Below are 23,686 nucleotides of genomic sequence, written 5' to 3'. Positions count from 1 at the left end.
AACAGCAATCAAAGCGTGAGCATCACAACGTTCACACGGTTATTTCAATTTGACTGCGGACACAGACGTCAGAATTAGAAACTATTTCTCTTCAATAAGGTCCAGAACAATCATCAGCTCCGCGCAGGTATGCAGATCAGAGGACTTAACAGCAGCCGCTCCTGATAGAATTATAGCATGTTACACTTGTCCAAACCAGACAGAGCATAAACACACAACACAAATGACAATGAATTGACTATTTTTATGTCTGATAAATGCTAGTGGCTGTTTGATAACACACCCAAGGACCACGGTAAACACAAAGAATGCCTTACAAGTCTGGTATAAACACTGTTTTTCAGCATATTGACTAAGATGACAAGCACAATTATTAGCATCATGGCTAATCGGTTCGGCCAGCTAAATGTTCACTGTATGCTTCGACAATGCAATACGACAAACAGCAGGCATCCATAACTGTGTTAGAATGTGAGCAAGTCATTTTTTGTCGTTTGCCTTTTGCCGTAAAGTGTTGCGGTGGGGGTAGAGTTGGGCACGCCACTCTCAGAACACGCCTCAGGCGGACCGCCAGGGGAAAGTTACATACTCCAAGGGAGCGTTTAACAGAGAGCTGGAGGGTTTGACTCCTTGACTTTGGACTGTTCAAAATGAAACCTGTCATCTATTTATGTCCAAATATTATACGCTGCTACTTTAAGAAAGAAAAAAAACACATGACCACTCCAGCTCAACTGCTATGTCATGTGACGGTGAAGCATTAAACTGTGATGTTAGATTGACAACTCATACACAGGAAGAGGAAGGAGGAAGAATAGTGTTTAATTGTTTATGTCACAGGGAAAAGTTTGGATCATTTTGATCTTAGCGTGTGATGTACAGTACATAATCATGGCAACGGGATGAGGTATTTGTCAAGCCTCATCTATCATCTATCCAGAAGGCTTCTCCAGGTCTAATGAGCTGGCTTGGAGCACGGGCTTATACAGGCCTGTCTGAGAAAATTAGAATATTGTGATAAAGTTCTTTATTTTCTGCAATGCAATTTAAAAAAACAAAAATGTCATACTTTCTGGATTCATTACAAATCAACTGATTATTTTAATATAGCTGATAATGCTTAATGCTGATTACAGCTTAAGAGAACTCAAAAATCCGATCTCAAAAAGTTAGAATATTTCCTCAGACCAAGTAAAAAAAAATTATAACAGCAAAACAAAATCAATCATTTGAAAATGTCCATTCATGCACTCAGTACTTGGTTGGGAAGAAGAAGCTGAAAGGCACCAGACCCAACAATGCAAATGAGCTAAAGGCCGCTATTGAAGCATTCTGGGCATCCATAACGCCTCAGCAATGCCACAGGCTGATTGCCTCCATGCCACGCAGCATTGATGCGGTAATCCATGCAAAATGATTCCCAACCAAGTATTGAGTGTACTTGGTTGGGAAGTAAGTTTTAGCTTGGTCTGAGGAAGTATTCTAATATTTTGAGATATGATTTTACAGTTCTCTTAAGCTGTAAGCCATTATCAGCAATATTAAAATAATAAAAGGCTTGCAATATTTCAGTTGATTTGTAATGAATCCAGAATGTATGCCATTTTTGTTTTTTTAACTGCATAACAGAAAATAAAGAACTTTATCACAATATTCTAATTTTCTGACACAGTCCTGTAAATATCCAGCTGAAAGGATGGTAAACAACTAATGCATGACATCCAATAGGCGCCCCTCCAAATGTGGTAAATGAGAATGGACCAGCCATTTAGTTACTCCCTGTCGTTTACGTTTCCTGTCTTCCCTCCACCTTCACCGGCATACGCAGCTGGCGCTCATCTCCTAATCTTCCTACCATGGATATATTCCTCCCAACGCAATGGTAGCTTTTAGCTTCCACTCAGGTAAATCCCTTCTAAGACTTCCGTGATCTCGCACTTGTCCCTGACCTTTTCTAAATTTCCTTGCGCGCTCAAATTCCTATTCAGTCGTGACTTTCGTTCCTCGTTATTCCTAGCTCCACTTTCGTTCCTCGTTCTTCCTCGCTCCACTTTCGTTTCTCTCCCAATCTCTATTCAGTCCGTGTGTGAGCAGTTATTTAAGTCTCACTTTTTAGTTATTTATCTTCGTACAGTTGAAGCAGGCTGGAACGAACCGTCTGCTTTTCATAACGGCCTAGCTGACAATATCCAGGACCAGCTCTCCACTCGTGATGAGCCTGGTTCCTTAGAGGACCTAATACTATTGTCCATCAGAATAGACAACTGTATAAGAGAGCATGACCGACGGAGACGGTCCACTTCTCACGTGGTGCTTCCAGTCCTGTCTTCTCCACCTGCAGTTCCTTTTGTACCTGAATCTCCGGGAGATCTCCCTGAACCCATGCAGGTGGGGAGGCTGACTCCAGAAGAAAGACAACTTTGCATCTATTGCGGCTTGTGTCTGTACTGTGGTCAACCGGGCCACAACATCCGTGTATGTCCCATTCGTCTCAGAGGTCCTCGCGCTCATCTTGTAATCTTCTTTCCACGGATATATTCTGATGCCAGCTACGTGTGCCAGATAGGTAGCTTCTAGTTTCCACTCAGGTAAATCCCTTCCAAGACTTCTGTGATCTCGCTCTTGTCCCTGACCTTTTCTAAATTTCTTTGTGTGCTCGAATTCCTATTCAGCCGCAACTTTCGTTCCTCGTTCTTCCTTGCTCCACTTTCGTTTCTCTCCCAATCTCTATTCAGTCCGCGTGTGAGCAGTTATTTAAGTCTCACTTTTTAGTTATACATCTCCATACAGTTCCTCGTGTGCGTGTATGTGTTCACCACCACCGAGTGCTTTCAGTTTATCTCCACCGTGTTGAGCTTAACTCTGGGTGTGTTTTTTGTTCTCCCCGTTTTCGTAGGCTGTGATTCTAATGCGCCTTTCTTGTTTTCCAGATTCTCCCTTGTGCCTGTGTGTTGATCCTGGTCCGCCTTTAGTTATTATTTGTCTGTCTATTTATTTGTTCTATCCATTGATTAAAATCCGTAATTTAATCACGTGTCCTGTGTCTTTTATCGACCAACACTGACTGCACTTGGGTTCATTTATCCGCCATCATGACACTTATGTCATTTTATTAATTCCAGCAGAACAAATATAGGCTTTACTGTAGAGAATTAATCCAGTGAAAGCAGATGGTGCCGTTGTGGAACACCAACACTATAACACTAAGAGATATAAAACTATGGTTCAGATTAGAGGTGCAGAAGAAATTGTATTTCACCTTCACTGCTTATGGCGGTCTAACCTTACCTTGTGATTGTAGGAGTCAACCACATAGAGTATACTTTGTTCTTTATCCCAGGCCACACCGAGAGGATGTTGTAGTTTAGCGTCCATTCCTTTTCCATCCACATCCCCAAAAGCAAAAAGGTTCTGGATGAAAGAGAATAACTATTAATAATACAACAAATAGAAAAAAGATAACAGGTACATGTGTGAACGATACGCATGAAATCACTTCCAAATTAGAGTCAAGGCAAGCTCTGTCATTGGCTAAGCAGGCAAATATCAAATATCTCTTCTAGGTATGCTCGGATCAGGATTTTTGCTGCCGATCACCAATACCGATCAGCCAGAGTGCCGATCACCATAGATCACCGATGATCACACGACAATGACTTTATAATCAAAATGATGAAACATCTGTATTCATGATGTGAAAAATGAACCATTAAGTCATTTTAATTCAGACAAGGAGGGAAAAAAAGGAGGAAGAAATAGAAAAACCTTGCAGAATGCAGCAACTATTTTGTCAGTGCTTCATCAGTTCCGACTGTCACACGTGATCAAATTTTGAGACCAGCAATGACAGACAGTGATCGGCATTCACTGGTCACGCTGAGATTGGCCAAGCATCCCTAATCTTTTCTTTAATCAAAAACTTTATAAGTTGAGGAACCACATTTCAATATACTCACAAAATCAAGACATTACAAGCTGACAGAATTATCAGCAGTAGGTACAGTGTCTTCTTACTCTCTCTCTGATTGTTGATTCTATTTGAGGGGAGAGATGGTAGGGCAGTGTAGCAACTAAACTTGCATTATTTACATATGTTGCATATTATGAAATCAATATAATTCAGCTGAATATAGTCTCAAAGCACTCATTCATTGCCGCCAGTGTGGTAGACGTGGAACATTTAAAATCAACATTGTGATTGATGTTCTTTTTTATATATTCTGTTACTGAATCTGGGTGTATAGGAGTTGTTTTGGGGTGTTTCGGGGATCAACAGATCGACGTTTGATTCCTTTTGCCTTCCGTGCCTCCCGTGGGTCAGGGAGTGCGTCTGTAGGTTGCGCTCATTACACGGCAAACCTGAAGACTAACAACATCGTCTCCACGTTACGCATTTGTTATTTCCGCTTTTGCAGGTGAGAGAGCGTTCTAATTATTATCACTTTTGATTGATTCAAGGGGTGGGTTCTGACTTGATGCAAGTGCGTCTGACTTGTCTGTAACTGCAGGCTGATTCGCTGTGCTAATGTCCTAGCTGCGCTGGCTATCGCCTCTCGGGATGTTCTGCACAGATGCCCTGAACAAGAAGGGCCAGAGTTGTCTCCATCTTCTGAGGAGACTCAGGTCCTTCGGCGTGTGCAGACCTCGGCGTCTGACCTTTTATGACTCTGTGGTGGCCTCAGCGTTCTTTTATGTGTCTGTCTGCTGTCCATTGGGCAGCACAGAGCAGGAAAGGAAGAGACTAAACAAGCTGGTCAGGAGGGCCAGCTCTGTCCTGGGCTGTGCACAGGACTCAGTGGAGGAAGTGAGTGAGAGGAGGATGGCCAAGCTCACCTCCATCATGGACAACAGCTCTCACCCATTGCACCAGACTGTAGAGAAGCTGAGCAGCTCCTTCAGTGGACGACTGAGGCACCCTCAGTGCAGAAAGGAGCGCTACAGCAGATCCTTCATCCCCACTGCCATCAGACTACACAACTCGACTCAGTAAATAAAACTGTGTAGTTACCAGTCAACCATCATCATATATGATATTGTACAATGTACATAACACCCCACTCCATGTTGCGCCACGATATTGCATATTTTTAAATATGTTATGATGACTACCTGTATGATGACTACCTGTTTGCACTAACCATTTTAACTTATTTATGTTTTTGCACTAACAACTCACAAAAACGTTTATCTTATTCATTTTTATTTAAAAAAAAAAAAGTTTTTTCGACCGTTTTTGGTCAGTTTCTCTGCTCCCAGTGAAAGGATTGTTTCTCCGTGAAAAAAAATCCTTTCACAGGGAGCAGATGAGGTGGGGACACATAAGTATCTTTTGGCAAGTTGGTACAAGTTCGGATGAAGGTTTCGTTTCCACCAAATATTGCAGGGGATCATCATGTCTGCGAATGTTTGGTTCAGCCAAGTACATTTTCACCGCAACCATGGTGTCTGTCGCGCAACATGAGCTTTTTCAAGTTTCAGGACTATGTGGCCCATTTGCAGTTGCATCTGGACCTACCCCAATAAGATTTGCCAATAGTGATTACCATTTGTCACTACAGTATGAACACAATACAATCAGAAACATGGAGCTGAAATGAAGGATCTTGCCTTTTGCAGTTCAGCAACAAAGCATAATATTTATATATCAATTTTTTATTTTTATTTTTTAGTATTTTGTAAAACACATCCAGACATGAGTCAATATAGGAGATACATTTACAGCCTGGCAAACTAAACGGGTGCTACATATGCTTTGTGTATGGCGTGCTTAACAAAAATTGTTTTTCAATTAATGAATTGCCAGCAGAAATTACTTCATGTTCATGTTCTAACACAATTATTGATGTCTGCTGTTTGTCGTATAGCAATGTCAATGCCTACAGTGAAACCGATCAGCCATGACGCTGATAATCGTGCAAGTCATGTTTCATTTTCTCAGCCAACAATGAGTTTGACAGTAAATAAATTGGAGCGAAAATGACATCATCTGCTGACACAACAATCACTGTCTAGTATCAGTCACATTCCACTGACAAAGAGAGAAATTGCAAATATTCCAGTGAATACGTATTATCTGTGACGCTCACAAAGACGTAATAGTGTTTTTCATTGTAGTAAAGACTGCAATAAGAGCATAGCCACTCTAATAATCCTCATAGTGGTACTGAAGGAAGTCAAACATGCTATATGTTTCACTGTATGATTTGTTCTAATGCATTGACAAGTGGCAATAGGCATGTTTTGTTTTGCACATTTTGTCAGCGTTTGTGCTTTGTGATATGGAGTTTACCATGATCTGTACTATCTGATAACTAGTCCACCTAACAGAGCCACATTCTGAAAATGTCAACTGTCAGAAAAGATGTTGTGCAGCCTCCTCAGCCACTTGTTTCAGGCATCACAGAGGACTCCTTATAGGTATGATCACTTACACATATAATGCTAAATTCAAATTCACTTTGACAATGAGTCCTTTATATCTTATTCAGTGGTGAAGAAAGACTGATTGAAGGTGTTTGTCCTTTGAAAAGGAACACTGTAGCATTGCGTGAGTCCAGGTAAGAATCTGTCTGTACTAATACAATTGTTTTTGTCATGTACAACATGTTCCCATTATTGAACTAATGCTTTTTTTGTTTATTTGTTTGTTTTTGCAGCATGCACTCTTTTGAGCTGTGTTTTTATTTGCAATTGGTAGACATCATATAATTATATTCATTTATAGCATTGACATAAATGAATGCCATGGGGATCCTCATCTGAAGCCCTGGGAAAACGATAGCTCAGATGAGGAATTTATTTCTTTTATGCGGCTATGGTGAGTATAATAAATTCATGGTTGGTCATGTTTTCTTTTCTAAAGTACAAAGCTTTTGTATTTTTTTTAGACGTGTTGGACCAACTGTGGAGAGAAAGAATGAAATAAGAGTTGATGAAGCTGTGCTTTATTTATTTATTTCTTCTTTCAATTTATGTAGCTTGATTCCTTGGGACAAATGATAAAAAAAACATGAATGCAAGTCTCTTTACCTGGGTAAGGTTCATTGTAATGTGTACTTTATCATCTGAGATGTAAACATATAGACGTGCCTCTGGTGGGGGCGGGGTTAGACTTTCAATTTTTACGACAGTTGTAATGAAACCTTCTTCCATTTGGCACCGCCAAACACACACATTCAAATTCTAAGTAGCCAATTAATTTCCTTGCATTAGTGCGGATGTCTGACAGCAGGTTTTGTTGATACTGAAATTTTTTATTAGGTTTTCAAAATATAAGTGACAATTAACAATTCAAAGACAGTATACTTTCATATATATAACCACACAATATAAAATAATCATAGATGAGACAAGAAAAGAAAATTAACAACAAAAAAAAAAAGGTTGCGATTGTTACATTACTTCTGTCTCAATTGAATTTTCTCCAAGTGACCATGAACATCCCTTCTTTCAGTTGGAGTTTAAAGGTCATCCTTTCCATGTCATATATTCACAATCATTATCCAGTCGTTCACAGTTGGTGCCTCTACTTTGTACCAGTCCCTTGTAATTGCTTTCTTGCATGCAATCAACAATATGCTCAACAAGTACATATCTTTTTTGTTCACATATTGTAAAATATTTCCCAAATACAAGTAACATTCGACTTAGCACCAGGATCGGTTCCGGCCAACCGACTAGACGTCTAGACTACTGACGTCTGTGGTCATGAAGTTCTTTGAGCGCCTGGTTCTCTCTCACCTGAAATCTATCACTGCTTCTCACCTGGACTCATTGCAGTTTGTCTACAGAGCCAACAGATCTGTGGACGATGCAGTGAACCAGGCCCTTCATTTCGTTCTGCAGCATCTGGACTGCCCAGGCACCTATGCCAGGATCCTGTTTGTAGACTTCAGCTCTGCCTTTAACACGATTCTTCCAGCTCTGCTTGAAGACAAGCTTCGCCAGCTCGACATGCCTGACTCCCTCTGCAGATGGATTACAGACTTCCTGACCAGCCGGAGTCAGCGTGTGCGGCTGGGGACGACTGTCTCCGACACTCGGACCCTCAACATCGGGTCTCCTCAGGGCTGTGTTCTCTCTCCATGGCTCTTCTCTCTGTACACTAACTGCTGTACCTCGAGCCAAAAGTCCGTAAAGCTGATCAAGTTTGCGGATGACACCACCATCATCGGTCTCATCTCAGATGGAGATGAGTCGGCTTACAGGAGGGAGGTGGAGCGGCTGGTGTCCTGGTGCAGCCACAACAACCTGGAGCTCAATGCCCAGAAGACAGTGGAGATGGTCATAGACTTCAGGAGAGTAACAGTTTCTCTGTGCCCTCTCATGTTGGCTGGTTTACCTATTCCTATTGTAGACTCCTTCTGCTTCCAAGGAACCACCATCACTGAGGACCTCAAATGGGAGCCAACCATCAGGTCCCTCATCAGGAAGGCCCAGCAAAGAATGTTCTTTCTAAGGCAGCTACGAAAACTACGACTGCCGACGAAGTTGCTGCTGGAGTTCTACACGGCCATCATCCAGTCCATCCTCGCCTCCTCTATCACCGTCTGGTACAACAGTGCCACCTCCAGGGACAAGAGCAGACTGCAGCGCATCGTACGTTCTGCTGAGAAGGTGATCGGTTGCAGCCTGCCACCTCCTCAGGACCTGTATGCCTCTAGGACCCAGAGACGTGCAGGTCGGATCAGAGCCGACCCTTCTCATCCTGGACATGGACTGTTTGTTCCTCTTCCCTCTGGCAGGAGGCTACGGTCCATCCAGACCAGAACCTCACGTCACAGGAACAGCTTCTTCCCCTTCGGCCGTCAGACTGTTGAATTTGTGAAGAGCCTTGTTGTTATTTTATTTTATTTTATTTCATTTATTTTTTTGTCAGCACTTTATTCCAAAGCACTTTCCTAGTCAGTGGGCTCCCCACTGACCATGGCAATAAATTGATTCTGATTCTGATTCAATCAGTCGAAAGTCAGATTAGACGCAAGTCGAATGCCATTCAAAATGCCCGACGTGAGGGATATGGATACTACTGTATAAGATACATAAGGTCAATCTGTTGCATTTTTAAGCAACTTTTTCCATTGAAGAGTATTATATTGGTATATAATACTCTGTTTACAGCCGTAACTGTTGTACAGGATGTCGGCTGGATTCCATAATTGTCGTACACGTTGCCGGACTGCTACGTGCTGCGGTGCCAGACATATTTCATATTTTTAAGGTCCCATTTCAGATGAATTTTCTCTGCGATTCTTTTGGAAGGAGAATAATTAAATGCCAGTATCTGTGTTTTTGTAATGTTGATTTTATATCCAGAATGTTGGCAAAATGTATTTATCAGATTGCGCAATGCTATTAACCTTACATTTGGATCTGTTAAATCCAAAATAATGTCAACCGCAAACAGACTAATTTTGTGTTAATTGACACAGACTCCTTTCAATTCTTCTTTTTGACACATTCCCTGCGCTAATGGCTCAACATATAGAGCAAATAAGAGTGGTGATAAACAACATCCCAGGTTACTATTAACCTTTATTCTGGCTACTGGGCATTTGTACATTGATTTTATGCACTTGATTGAATCTTTATTAAAAAACGCATTTTTGTCGTACTAAAAATAAAAATTCCAAACTGACACTATCAAATGCCTTTTCCGCATCATGGCTGACTTAAGTAGCACAGATTTTACTGTCCTGTATGTAGTGAATGGCTTATAATGTTTGTCTTATGCTGTCATGAGTTTTGTATCCAGAAATGAATCCAGTTTGGTCTTTCTCTATCAGATGTTCATAATCATTTCAAATTGCTTTGCAATGATAGATGTGTTTATTTTATGGTCCACATTAAGCACAGATATGGGCCTATAGTTGCAATATTCTTTATCCTTTCCCTCCTTGGGGATTTAAGAAATGACGGCTTCATTCCATGAAGGTGGGAGTTTTCCATTTTTCAATGTGGAATTAAATGATGTTTCTAATATAGGAATTATATCTTCTTTACATTGCATACACCACTCTGATAGAAAACCATCAGGGCCCGGGGATTTGTTTGATTTGATCCAGCAATAGCTTTAGCTATCTCTTCTTGAGTGATGGGTGCAGTAAGTTTGTCAATTTGTTGTTTCCCGATGGCTGGTAAGTCCAGAGAGTTCAAGAAATTGATTTTCATCAATGTTGGATGAGGGAGGTTGCTTATATAGTTCTTTGTAATACTTCTGTAAAATAGTTTCTATATCCGTTGTGTTGAATTTAAGTTGATTTGTAGATGGTTCTCTTATCTTGTATATAGTGTTCAATGATTTTATTTTTTGGGTCTCTGTGCCATTAACCTTGTTGACGATAAATTTCCTTGTGTATTTTTAAGTATTGCCACTCCTCGTTGCCACCACGTCAGATGTGTAATCATGGTCAAAAAACAGAGGTCCACTTTCGTGCATAACTTAATTTCTTCCAAGCCATCTTCAGGATGATTTCTTTTGTTTTATATTGTAGAAAGTTCACCACAACAGACCATGGAGCATGAGCTCTGTGTGGCCATTGGATGTGGAGCTCCGTGTCCGGCGGCAGTGCCAACTCTGTGGTTAGAAAGTTCTTGATGAATTGTGGCATCACACTTTCCTGGGTTTGTTCTTCCTGTCCAAATATCCGTATATTGTTTCGCCGGTTTCTCCCCTCTTGGTCCACCAGCTGCTCTAGCAAAATCTTTCGTCGTTTTAAAGTATAAAGCAGCGTCTCTTCCATGACCGAGTTCCAGCTTTCTGTTTCCGTGATTCTCTGCTCCGCTTCATCGAGTCTAGCCTTTTGGCTTGTTAGCTCTCTTTTCCACTTATGTCATGCTTGAAGGTTTTGAGTTCTGTCCGCATTTTCGTTTTTATATCTTCCCTGAAACTCGAGAACTCTTTTTTCAAATCTGATTTGAACGTCAGAATTTCTTTGCAAATTTCTTTCAAACCGGATGCGTCTCCCCGCATCCAGGTTAAATGTTGCACTCATCACGTCAGCCATGTTGTTTTCGTGGTCCAGTTCAGATTTTTCTGTTGAGTCTTGCTTCGTCTTTCGTCTCTTTGTTTTTGTCGTCCCGTACATCACTTTTTACAGTCATACTAGTTTTGAATCAAGATGTACTTAAGAGCTTTTTTAAAGTGTTGACCGGGACCTCTAGATTTATGCTGCCATCATGTCCGATGCCCCGCTGCTATATAAGCCTGGACTTGGCGTGGGCCAGATTTTCCACCGTATGTGACTGTGGAAAATGAACCACTCCCAGCACAACCTTTTTAAAAATGTGCTGGTGTCTATAAAATGCCCAGTCACAGCCAGTCCAAGTATACGGACGTCCAAATGTCAGAAGTGAGACTAACTGCAGACACAGTGGAAACCAACACTTTTTCTTTCTTTCGCCATGGACTCCACATACTGCTATTCTCCAACATGGGTTTCGAAGCCTAAGGACATAAGAGAACACATTTTAAAACATCAAAAAAATATTTCTTTTCATGACTACAAATACAAACGTGTCTGGTAAGGAGAAGCAAAGCAGCAATGAGCTTCCTGAACCTCTAGTCCTCCACAATGGAGAAGGGCTGGGAATCCTGGATAACGTCAACCATAGCATCATCCACAGCACTCCTGTCTCCTGATTACACAATGATGTAGTCATTATAAAATTAATTATCGACTTTAAACAAGACCCATGACTAAGTATTGTGTTGGTATAACAAACAAAAATTTACCGCATTGAGTTGAATTTGTATGTAATTTAATCAAGTCATGTTTTTTCTGTTCTTGCTGGCTTTTACCGAAGGAGGTGACGAGACCGGCATTGCAACCGTATGTGATTAAGACGCTTGCAAATCCAAATGAGCCCACAGAACAGAGACACGGTGAGTGACATATTTTCAGTGGCTTTAGCGTATGAAAGACTCTTAATAACGCTCCATGAATGACTGGAGTAATAACCGTATATCACCAATGCCACAACAGCACTTTAAGCCATTCTACAGATGGTTATTTTATAATTGTATGCAATCTATACTTCATTTCACTTACCGGTGCTTGGTTGTTCATGGCCGGTCTCCTCCTTCTCATTCAGAGCTCGAAAATGCCTCAGCATGGATGACAACACAGTAGTAATGGATCATCTCAAAATACAAGCTGCTCACAAAACGGTCCCAAATACTGACATAACATGACAAAACTGGGATCCTCCATTGTGTCTTGCTGCCGCTTAAATCTGGAATTGAACTGCTTCATCCACTTGCTGAAATGGTCACGTGGTATGGCTGGTATCGAGGCTTCGGCCATCATCAGCAACATCATCGGAACACTTCTCAATGCGAGCTTTATATACTTGCTGCCAGTTTACTGGGTTTCAGCAGCAGAGGAAACTACAACTGCTGACGAAGACTGTTTGTCCCTCTTCCCACAGACAGGAGGCTATAGTCAATCCAGACCAGAACCTCCCGTCACAGGAACAGCTTTTTCCCCTTGGCCATCAGACTGATGAATTTGTGAACAGCCCTTGTTGTTTGTAGTTTATTTATTTATTAGTTACATCTATTATTGTTATTTTTTATTTTAGTTTTGTTTATTTATTTATTATTATTAATATTTTGTTTTGTTTATTATTGTACAATGTACCAAAGCACTTTCCTAGTTGGTGGGAGTCTCATTGACCTTGTCAATAAAGCTGATTCTGACATGCATTGAAGGCACGACACAAAGGACACATCACTAGTGTTTGTTCTTCCGCTGCCTTCTCTGTTTAAACACTATGTGATTGTTTGTTTTCCTTGGTGATTGTTTTTGACTTTGCTTGTTGCTCTGTGCGTGTGTGCTTTTTGGGCCTTGTGTAATTATCTTCCGACGATGTTCTTGTTCTCCTTGTTTTCAGGCTGTATTTCACACTTGCCTGTGTTCTGTTCAAGATTCTTCCCCCTCCCTGTGTGTTGTCTTCTCACTCCACTTTTGCTGCAACTAATTATTGTTTGTGATTTATTTGTGTTCTTTGCATTAAAAGTACTGGAAGCTATTTCAGCCTTGTGGTTCGAGTGTTCTGTGATTCAATAGCAGAGTGCATTTGGGTCCAACTCTTAGTGCCACAAATGTGACAAAACCATCAGGCCATATCAGGAGCAGTATCACTGAACTTCACCAGCTGTGTCTCCAGCTGCGCCAACCCACTCCCTTACCAACCCTTGCGAACCTTCCATCCCACGCTGTTTGTTTATGCTGGTGAGTCTGGTGAGAAATTTAGTGCTACTTGGTGTTTGAAATACAACATTTTCAGATGGACCATGGCAAGTAGGGCTGGGTATCGATTCTAATTTCAAGAATCGATTCGATTCCGATTCTCATGACTTAGAATTGATTATCACGATTCAATTCGATCCGATCCGATCTCGATTCAGGTTAGTATTTAAACCATTTTCTGAGCTGTTGGCATGATCACATGACAAGTTACACAACGTATTAATACTAGTATCATATTGACATTCAACAGGAAATTAATGAAGGATTCATAGTAAATGATAATAAAGATCCAGACACAGAACGCCAGATGTGACTGCTCATGGGACTGGTGCATTATTAGAAATAGGACATTAAAAATTCATCCAAAAGATGCTGCTGTTTAATACTAATGCGTTTTTATTTTATTACCAAAATGAAAAAAAGATATTCTCAGCCATTGAAAATGTAAACAGAGTGCTGGTGACTGACTTCACAGCAACCTGCTGGTCATTGGTCAGTATGTAAACAGTTCTATGTGGTCTGTAGTACGTACGACAAGAGGTCCCACTCCTCATCAATATAGTGAGTTGTCAGATTCATGTAAGATTGCGAAGATGTCCACGCATCACTTGTAATGCCCCCCTGACTGCTGACTGAAGCTTACTTTTCACGTTTTCTTTGACTGACTGGTGCATGTTTGGGATAACAGACGTTTGCGAGACACCGTAACATAGTGAGGCTCTGTTACTTTCATTAGCCGCCTGAAGCCCTCGTTTCCAACGACGGAAGACGGGCGCATATCTTTGCAAATGAAGCCCGCAATCGCTTCAGTTATTTTGACAAAGCGTGCAGAATTACCCGGTAGTGGTAAAGTTCGCTCAAGTTTCATTTGTTGTGGCCCGGTGGATGGCTTGGACAGGTCTCGTCACGTGACCCGTGAGGTGGGTCATATTTCCGCAATACTGCAACACTTCCAGTACCTCCATTAGGCATACGTGCTAATTGCTATGCTTTTGTCGAGCGCGTTTTGGGTTTGGTCGCGTCTGAACGTTGCTAGTGTTGCCACTGTGAGGAGGCATGTTGTTTTGACTTTGGTGTCCCAGGTGCGCGCATGCGCACTTCACCCAGAGAATATGTGTTAAAACGTAAATTAATTAATCCGATCTTTCGACCTACGAATCGATTTTATGGAATTGATGTACGAATCGATTCAGAATCGGAAAATCGATTTTTTAAACACAGCACTAATGGCAAGATCGTTTTCACCATGAACAGCCTTGCGTGATACGGTGAGTCTGTGTCTTGTTGGAGAATAATTTGATATATCTCATGAGAAACATGTGCAACAGTTTAGTTAATGTATAATCCGTTTCTTAACACCAATGGAAGGTTGATCCGTTGTCCATCCGGTCAGTTTAATGACAACATTTACTTTTGCACAAGCAGACTGTTCAGCCAAGTTTCCATATATGCCAGATCTGGTCTCCTTAGTAGGTAAACAGGGACATCTAGCATCTGTAATGCCATGTCATGTCATGTCATGATGACCCGGCAAAGCGTCCTGAATTCAGGAAAGCATGAACACTTCACGTAATCGGACAGCCTACAATACTAATATGTTCATTTGTGTAATATTATTGGCTGTAATGGATGGTGTAATGGATTCGAGGAACGCCCTTGGTGCAGTCTCTATTTAATGTGTCTGTACTTTGACTTCTTTGGTGCTGACCAATGACAACTAGATGTTGTTATACTGATGCTGATCTGAAATAAACTAATTGTTATGTTCCGTGTTCTCTCATTTTATTTTGTTATTGCCTGTTTGATTCTGTGTTCCCGTTTCCTTGTTTTCCCCAGTTTTCTGAGCGACACAGCTGGGACTCAATGCTAATCAAGCTTGCATGGATTTCAACACCTTGCTTCCAGCTTGTGTCAGATGGTTTCTTTGCGTCCTCGCTGCAATCTCTCTCAACCCTCGCTTCTCTCGTGCTCCTATATTTCTAAATTCTGTGCGTGCTTGACGTTTTCTCTCAGCCGCCTCCTTAGTTACTCTTGTTCCTCCGTTTTTACTTGATTGCTTCTTGCTGCTGTTGCACTTGTGAGTGTGTTTGTTTAGACTCACAATTCCCACTCTTTTTCTCTGTGTTATTGTTATTCCTCGTATGTGTGTGAGTAGATCCACCACCGAGCACTTTTTGTTACTTGGGCCTCGTGAGCAACCTCCGAATGCGTCTTCCATTGTCCCCCTTAGTCAGGCTTAAGCTTATTTGTCTGTTTTCTGTTCCAGGTTCTTCCCTGCCCCTGCTCGTGTTTCCTTACTCCGCGTTTTGGTGTTGACATCCTTGGTTCATCGTTCCTGTTTCGTTTTTTGTGTTTACATTATATATTATAATAAATTGTTAAAACTACTCTCGCTTTCTTAAGTCATGTGTAAACCTGCACCAATTCAGCTACTGGGTTCAACCTCCTTGACAAACCATGACACTTAGTCTGCATCCCACTGCTTCTGTGACATTCCGTTGGTTTTCTGGTTCTCTGTACGCCCTAAGATCTAGGTAACCCGGACAACAGTGTCACTGTAGGACTCAGACTTCCCTCTTTCAGACAATTACCAGCTTAATTACCAGCTGTTTTCCTCTGATATGCGGCGGGTGTCTGACACTCCATTTAGGAGTAAGCCAACCACTTCTAGATGCCTTAAGACTCTTACTCAGGGCTCCAGTAAGGAGTTCATTTCTGCATATTCCATTCAGTTCCGAATTTGAGCTGCAAAGGCCAACTGGAATGATCCTGCTCTCATGCCGGCATTCTGCCATCATCCAGCCCCTAACATCAAGAACCAGTTATCTCCTAGTGATGAACCCAGTTCTCTTGAGGAGCTTATCATGCTAGCAACTCAGGAGACATTTTTAAGGTAACCCCGCCAACCCTGGTTACATGATACATAAAAGACCCAGTGCAAGACAGTCTATTGATCTGGTAGCAGAGGGTTTGGTCTGAGCGGGTGGTGAGGTCGACAGAGGGTCTGGTCTTAGCGGGTGGTAAGGTCTACAGTGTGGGGTATACAGTGTTCACCTACACCGTGTATTGAGGAGCCTGGTTTTGCATGGCTTTGAAACCAATACGTGAGTTCAGTCAAGTGTTGTTTTGGGTCTCGGACACATAAAGCATGCTAGTACAGTTCCACTATTGAAATCGGTGAGGGTTAAGTGTATCCTTGCTCCTCCCTGTGGATAAATTAGGCATTACAGCTCAGGCTGTTGAGGGGTGTTTCTAGCTGACTATGTCACCGCAGTGGATTGAATTGCCCTGTGGACCTGTAGGGAAACTATCATGGAGTCACCGTGGAAAGCTGGGAACTTTAGAATGTCTTCATCAGTATGACCTGAATTAAACCTGTACAAGTGTTGATCGTACACTTTCTTCACTACTACATCTTTCTTGGTATGCATAGCACCTACGAAGCCATGCACTTCCAGGACAATGTGATATGAAATGGAAAACCGTTCAAATCTTGGCTGATGCTCACAATATCTTCCGTGTCATCCACTCAGCTGCGTACAAATGTGGATGAATTTCAGTATTGTTAATCTCGGTTAAAAATGTATATAATGAACTTTCATTAACCCACCAGTGGATCCCTCTCTCCTCCAACCAGCGACTTGACAGCTCCGTCCGTGAGAGCCAACATCCGAATGGTGCTGCTTTCACTGTCAGCCACAAACATGCAGTTCCAGGGATCCTCTGGTGCAACAGCCAAGCCTGAGGGCTGAGCAAAGCCGGCTTTGTGAGGGTAGGAGTTATTCCTATTTTCCTCATTGCCACTGCCAGCCCACCTCACACATGTCCCTGCATTGAAGAAGCTGTTCATGAAAAAAAAAAAAGCAGAACTTAGTCAAAGCGCAATATGTTAGCGACACTGTATGTATTTCAAACTATTTTACTGTAAATACAGTCACAGCCAAAAGTTTTGAGAGTGGCACAACTATTAATTTTTACAAAGTCTGCAGTTTCAGTTTTTATAATGGAAATGTGTATATACTCCAGAATGTTATGAGGAGTGATCCACTCAACTGCAATTATTTGCATAGTACCCATTTGCCTTGAAAATGAACTTTATTCCTAAAACCACAATTCCACTGCATTTCAGCCCTGCCACAAAAGGACGAGCTAACATAATTTCAATGACACACAGGTGTCACACACATTAACACAGGTATGGGTGTTGATGAGGACAAGGCTGGAGATCAATCTCTCATGATTGAGTGACTGGACACTTGGAACTGGAAGATGGTGCCATTGTTCATCTGTTAGTCAAGGTTACCAGCAAGGAAACATTTACAGCCATCATTGCATTACACAAAATAGGCCTAACGCTGATGTTTATTGCAGCGAGTAAGATTGCACCTCAGTCAACCGTCGATAGGATTATCAAGAACTTCAAGGAGAGAGGTTCAAATGATGCCAAACAGGCTCCAGGGTGCCCAAGAAAGTCCAGCAAGCGGCAGGACCATCTCCTCAAGTTGTTTCACCTACGGGATCAGGCCACCACCAGGACAGAGCTTGCTCAGAAATAGCAGCAGGCAGGTGTGAGTGCATCTGCACGCACAGTAAGGCGAAGACTTTTGGAGGAAGGCCTGGTGTCAAGGAGGGCAGCAAAGAAGCCACTTCTCTCCAGCAAAAACATCAGGGACAGATTGATATTCTGCAGAAGTTACAAGGACTGGACTGCTGAGGACTGGGGTAAAGTAATTTTGTCTGATGAATCCCCTTTCCGATTGTTTGTGGCTTGTTCGGAGAAGACGAGGTGAGCGCTACCATCGGTCTTGTCTCATGCCAACAGTGAAGCATCCTGAGACCATTCATGTGTGGGGTTGCTTTTCGGTCAAGGGAGTGGGCTCTCTCACGATCTTGCCTAAAAACACAGCGATGAACAAAGAATGGTACCAGAACGTCCTCCGAGAGCAACTTCTCCCAACCATCCAGGGGCAATTTGGTGATGGTGGTGGTGATTGGCATAAGGCAAAGGTCATAACAAAATGGGTCCAAGACACCCCCTTAGTATGGCTACATTAAAACAGAGCAACACTTGTCTATCTAACCACTATCTGTGCTTGTATCAAAAAGGTGCTGTGTCCAGTAAAGCCGAAGCCGTTAGCCACCAATTTCGACTGTCATCATGGCGACATTTCAGTGGAATGTGTGATCGCTGCTTACAGTGTTGAAGTTTTCATTTTTTATTTTTCATTATACTACTAATATTATCTGTTGTTGTTGTTCTCTGTGATTATAATGAGCAGGGAGACAATCATTGTAAACACAGACATGGTGGCTAATTTGATGCCAGTGTCTGAGGGCGCCACTCAAGTCATGTTATATGTACTACATTGGTCTAGGAGGGGAAGGTGTGTTACAAACGTGTCAAGGAGCATGTGAGATGGGGGATTTAATTGTGGTGGGCTTTTCTGACAAAAAGGGAACCTGACTGGTTGGTAATAGTGTCATTCCCTGTGACAAGTTTGTAAGTCTTAATGGAATAAAAACATTCTTATACAATCACCTTGCTATCATTGTTTGGCTTAAAGTTCACCTGTCTTTAATTCCTGTGCTATATAAATGTCTGTTCGGAGGCTGTTGCCAAATAGTAAAATTGTTGACTCGCTACACTACTCTTACAAGCAGAAACCTCATCCAAACCTCAGCATCAGTTAATGGTTGCATACAATCAAAAAGTGGAACCATCTCTACATCTGTACTTCCATTGTCAACCATGGAATTGACACTGTCGAGGAAAAGCAACTGGGATGCCTTCACCTTCACCTTCTTCTGCCGCTTATCGGGGGTCGGGTCGCGGGGGCAGCATTCGGAGCAAGGAAGCCCAAACTTCCCGGTCCGCACAAACGTCCTCCAGCTCTTCCCAGGGGATCCCGAGGCGTTCCCAGGCCAGACCGGAGACGTAATCTCTCCAGCGAGTCCTGGGTCTTCCCCGGGGTCTCCTCCTGGTAGGACATGGCCAGAAAACCTCCCCAGGGAGGCGTCCAGGGGGCATATGGATCAGATGCCCGAGCCACCTCAGCTGGTTTCTCTCGATGTGGAGGAGAAGCGGCTCCACCCCGAGCTCCTCCCGGATGACCGAACTCCTCACCCTATCTCTAAGGGTGCGCCCAGCCACCCTGTGGAGGAAACTCATCTCAGCCGCTTGTATCCGCGATCTCATCCTTTCGGTCATTACCCAAAGCTCGTGACCATAGGCGAGGGTGGGAACGTAGATCGATCGGTAAATCGAGAGCTTCGTCTTGTGACTCAGTTGCCTCTTGACCACGATGGTCCGATACAGCGACCGCATCACTGCTGCCGCTGCACCAACCCGTCTATCAATCTCACGCTTCCCTTTTCCCTCACTCGATAACAAGACCCCGAGATACTTAAACTCCACCACTTGGGGCAAGTACTCTCCACCGACCTGGAGAGAGCAAAACACCTTATTCCGGTCGAGAACCATGGCCTCAGACTTGGAGGTGCTGATCCTCATCCCCCTCATCCGATGATGTACCCAACCCGAAGGTGTAGGGACGTGACCCTCTCGTTCACCGGGGTAAACCCCAACACAAAGCTGCAGAGCTGCGGGGCTATGAGCAAGCCTACACCAGCCCGCCGCCTCTCCTCACGGACAATTCCAGAAAGTAGAGAGTCCAGCCTCTCTCAAGGAGTTGGGTTCCAGAGCCCAGGCTGTGCGTGGAGGAGAGCCCGACTACATCTAGCCGGTACCTCTCAACCTCCCGCACGAGCTCAGGCTCTTTCCCCCCCAGCGAAGTGACATTCCATGTTCCAAAAGCCAGAGAATGTCCACACGAACCAGGTCTGCCACCTAGTCCTCTTTGCACCCGACCCCTGTGACTCCCTCTGCGGTTGGTGGGTCCGCAGGAGGGACGGCCCATGTCGTTCATTCGGGCTAGGCCCGGCCGGGCCCCATGGGCAGAGGCCCGACCACCAGGCGCTCTCATTCGAGCCCCAACCCCAGGCCTGGCTCCAGGGTGGGGCCCTGGCTGCACCATGCCGGGCAACGTCACGGTCCTTGTTGTTATCATTTTCATCAGGGCTTCTGAACTGCTCTTAGTCTGACCCGTCACCTAGGACCTGTTTGCCATGGGAGACCCTAGAAGGGGCCTACCAACGCCCCCGACAACATAGCTCCTAGGATCATTCAAGGTACACAAACTCCCCCACCACGATAAGGTTGCAGTTCCAGGGGGACTGGGATGTGCTCCAAGTAAAATTCCATGATGTTATGTGTATCGAGATGACAAACACATTGCATATTAGTGGCACAGGTGGTGTGCCAGATTTTCTGGAGTTGAGTCAGATAGCATTTGTGAATGGAAATGTTGACTTCATAATGAAATGTTTAAATACAAGGTATATTGAGCATCTTAGAAGCCATGAGCTAGAAAACTAGACATATGAAAGTTAATGAGCCAAATTAGTTGTCGGACATTTTTGATGGCAGCATACACAGCAAGAAAGTACCTTGTGAGTCTGATGCACTACTTTAATGTCCCATAGCTGGCAAACTGTTCACATTTGATATCAAATAAAAAAGTAATAAAAATAGCACCATCCTATCCATCTAATGTGTTATTCTTTCATGACGAAAACAGTTTTAAGTTATTAAATCACTCATCAAGACTTGATCACAAACAAAAAGAGAATACAAAGAAAAGAGAAAATGCATCAAAGCACAGCTCTTGTGTTCATTTATTGCTGACTTGTTTTTATGTTTAATGTTCAAGCTGATGATATGAAATCTACAATATGACTTGAACAAGATTAGTATCTTGCATTTTAACAAGTTAAAGATGTCTTTCAGCCCATCCTGGTTTTCATGTCATGAGGAATTTGTTGAATAAAATGTGACACATTTTTGGAATTACAACACTTTACACATTACAAAACTTCTGCTTGATGGTTAATGTTGTCAGGATAATGAAAAGACAAATTCTTAGTTAACATATACAGTGACAGCAGTATATGTTTGCATTATAATGATGCTGATTTAGGGGAATACTTTTCTCTCAGCTCAACAGCTGACATCATGGACAGGGATACTATAAAGGTGATACACATTGTTGAACACTCATTGCATCTGAGGCATTTACTTCACTGGCATGCACCTGTCCTTCTACCAGCAGCTGTTCCTCTGTGTCTCAGGATACAGTCATCCTTTCAGCACATAATAATGAGACTCAGCAATCCGAGCCCTGGCCCTGGCTGTGTCCCATTTCTCACTAACACTTGTTATTGACCCTAACACTTGGTTTTGCGCATTCACGTGGAAGTGTAGTGTGCCCCAATCCTCCTAAGACAGAGGGCACCTGCCGTTCACCACTTTAAATGACCCTTCAAAACGAGGGAGCTCAGGTGCTGACTTGAAACGAATTGGGAATATGAAGTGTGGATAGATTTCCAAGATACCAAAGTACTTTATATTAAAAACAATGTTGGATGGGACAACAGGGACATTTTAATAACGAGGACTACTCTTCCATTTGTTCACATTGTCACGTACCACACGTTAGCGACCCAAAAGGTCTAGAGTTTTGTGGAAGTCTAAACTTCTGTTGAAAAACCTGACAACCAAAGATTAAACTCTTACCTTCCTTTAGGCAGCTTCCCATCTGCAAGAAACAAAGCCCAAATCTGATGGGTTCCAGCCATTGCGATCCACAGAATGTGCCCATCCCTGTCTACACACAAAAACATATATGTAAAAAAATGGCTTCCATTGGACTGTACCTGTTAAATATCAGCAATTATGAAATTCAGTAGTTTGGGTGTCGCTAATCGTCAGCTGCACGCATCACAACCAGAGCGCCGGCTGTCACACGTTTCGTTTCATTTCCACATCAATGATCACTGGTGTACGGACCTTCAGTGATTTTTCAACACTGTTCTCCCTCTCTGGAATGTCTTAAAGTGAACTGTAAGCCATTTTACTCCCCTCATGAGTTCGCTTCATTCATTCCGTGAACGCAAAGACACAGCAATCCATTATTTCCTGCTTGTATCTGATCCGCACTCGCAAGTCATCCAGCTTGTTCCCCAGGGACTGGACATTCGCGAGCAGGATGGAGGGAAGAGGGGTTTTGTGCCGTCTTTGCCGGGTTCGCCATAATACGCCGGCCGATAATTCAGTCTTGACGATAGATCCGAGCCTGAGAAGCTTGTCTCGATCATAGACTGGACACGGGTATGTCGTATTAATAATGCCACCAGAGAAAAAAGAGCATTGATGTAGAAGTTAACGAGTCTCCACGGAGCTCTCATCAGTGTGACCTTCAGTCGGCGCACTCTGATGACGTCTGCGCACTCTGATGACGTCATTCCCGACCGTGCTGTTCCGATGGACAACTTTAACATCTACCGGATGGACAGAACAAAGGATTCAGGTAAGTCCAGGGGGGGAGCAGTGTGCTTCATGGTTGACTGTTCGTGGGCTTCAGAGGTACGTGTAATAACAACACACTACACACCATTGCTGGAACTCCTTACCATAAAAGTCAGGCCGCACTATCTGCCCAAAGAGTTCATTCGGTGATCCTCACAGCAGTCTACATCCCACCCCAGGCTGTTAAGTCGCAATCCCTTGACCAACTTTATGAGATCATTAACAGTTTTGAAAACAGCCACCAGGATGCCGCCTTCATCATTGTTGGGGACTTTAACAGAGCCAACATGAGAACGGCACTGCCAAAATATTACCAGCACCCCAACAGGGGGGGAGCAGATTCACGACCATTGTTATACAACATTCAAAAACAGCTACAAACCCCTCCCCCGCCCGACTTTTGGTAAATCTGACCATTGTGCTTATAAACAAAGGCTGAAACTGGAAAGACCAGTTTCCAGACAGATTCGCAAATGGGGCAGAACATCGGATGCTTTGAGACAACAGATTGGCAGATGTTTTCAGATGCAGCTGATGGCGACATCAATGCATATGCAGATTCTGTGGTAGGCTACATAGGGAAGTGCATTGAGGACACGGTGCCTCCAATCACTACCCGTACCTACCCTAATCAGAAACCCTGGGTTGGACCAGAGCTGCGGGCCAAACTCAAAGCCCGCACAGTTGCATTCAACTCAGGAGACCCTGTTGCCTACAAAACAGCCAAGTACGATGTCAGAAGGACCATCAAGGATTCCCGGAGGAGATATAGGTAGAAAGTGGAGCTTAACCAACAGAGTCACGAGCCCAGATGACTGTGGCATGGTCTCCGCTGTATTACTGATTACAGGGGAAGGAGCGGACCGGTGGAACAGTCAAGCGAACACCTTCTATGCCCGGTTTGACGCGGAGAACATCACACCGGTCATAAGAACACGGGTGGATGGCGAGGACGCTGTGCTCTGCATAGACAGCTATGGTGAGGCAAGCACTCAGGAGGGTAAACCCC

At 43.2% G+C, this 23,686-nt stretch overlaps 1 protein-coding gene across 3 annotated transcripts in view; it reads right to left on the bottom strand.

Annotated features, from left to right (window-relative positions):
- nhlrc2 (NHL repeat containing 2) overlaps nt 1-23,686 on the bottom strand; it is a 61,658-nt gene that overhangs the window by 16,419 nt on the left and 21,553 nt on the right. For all 3 annotated transcript variants that reach the window (XR_008414496.1, XR_008414497.1, XM_053864467.1), the window contains exons 7-9: nt 21,886-21,976; nt 16,864-17,095; nt 3,289-3,411 (exon numbers count right to left, since the gene is read on the bottom strand). Coding sequence is in view for 1 of the 3 variants with exons in the window: in XM_053864467.1 (XP_053720442.1) it covers nt 3,289-3,411; nt 16,864-17,095; nt 21,886-21,976 (446 nt within the window). In the remaining 2 variants the exon portion in view is untranslated. The remainder of the gene's footprint in view (nt 1-3,288; nt 3,412-16,863; nt 17,096-21,885; nt 21,977-23,686) is intronic.

This window comes from Synchiropus splendidus, chromosome 5 (assembly GCF_027744825.2).
Source record: "Synchiropus splendidus isolate RoL2022-P1 chromosome 5, RoL_Sspl_1.0, whole genome shotgun sequence".
Classification (NCBI taxonomy): Eukaryota; Metazoa; Chordata; class Actinopteri; order Syngnathiformes; family Callionymidae; genus Synchiropus; species Synchiropus splendidus.
The sequence above is the reverse complement of the archived record's forward strand: the minus strand, read 5'-3'. Positions and strand labels throughout refer to the sequence as shown.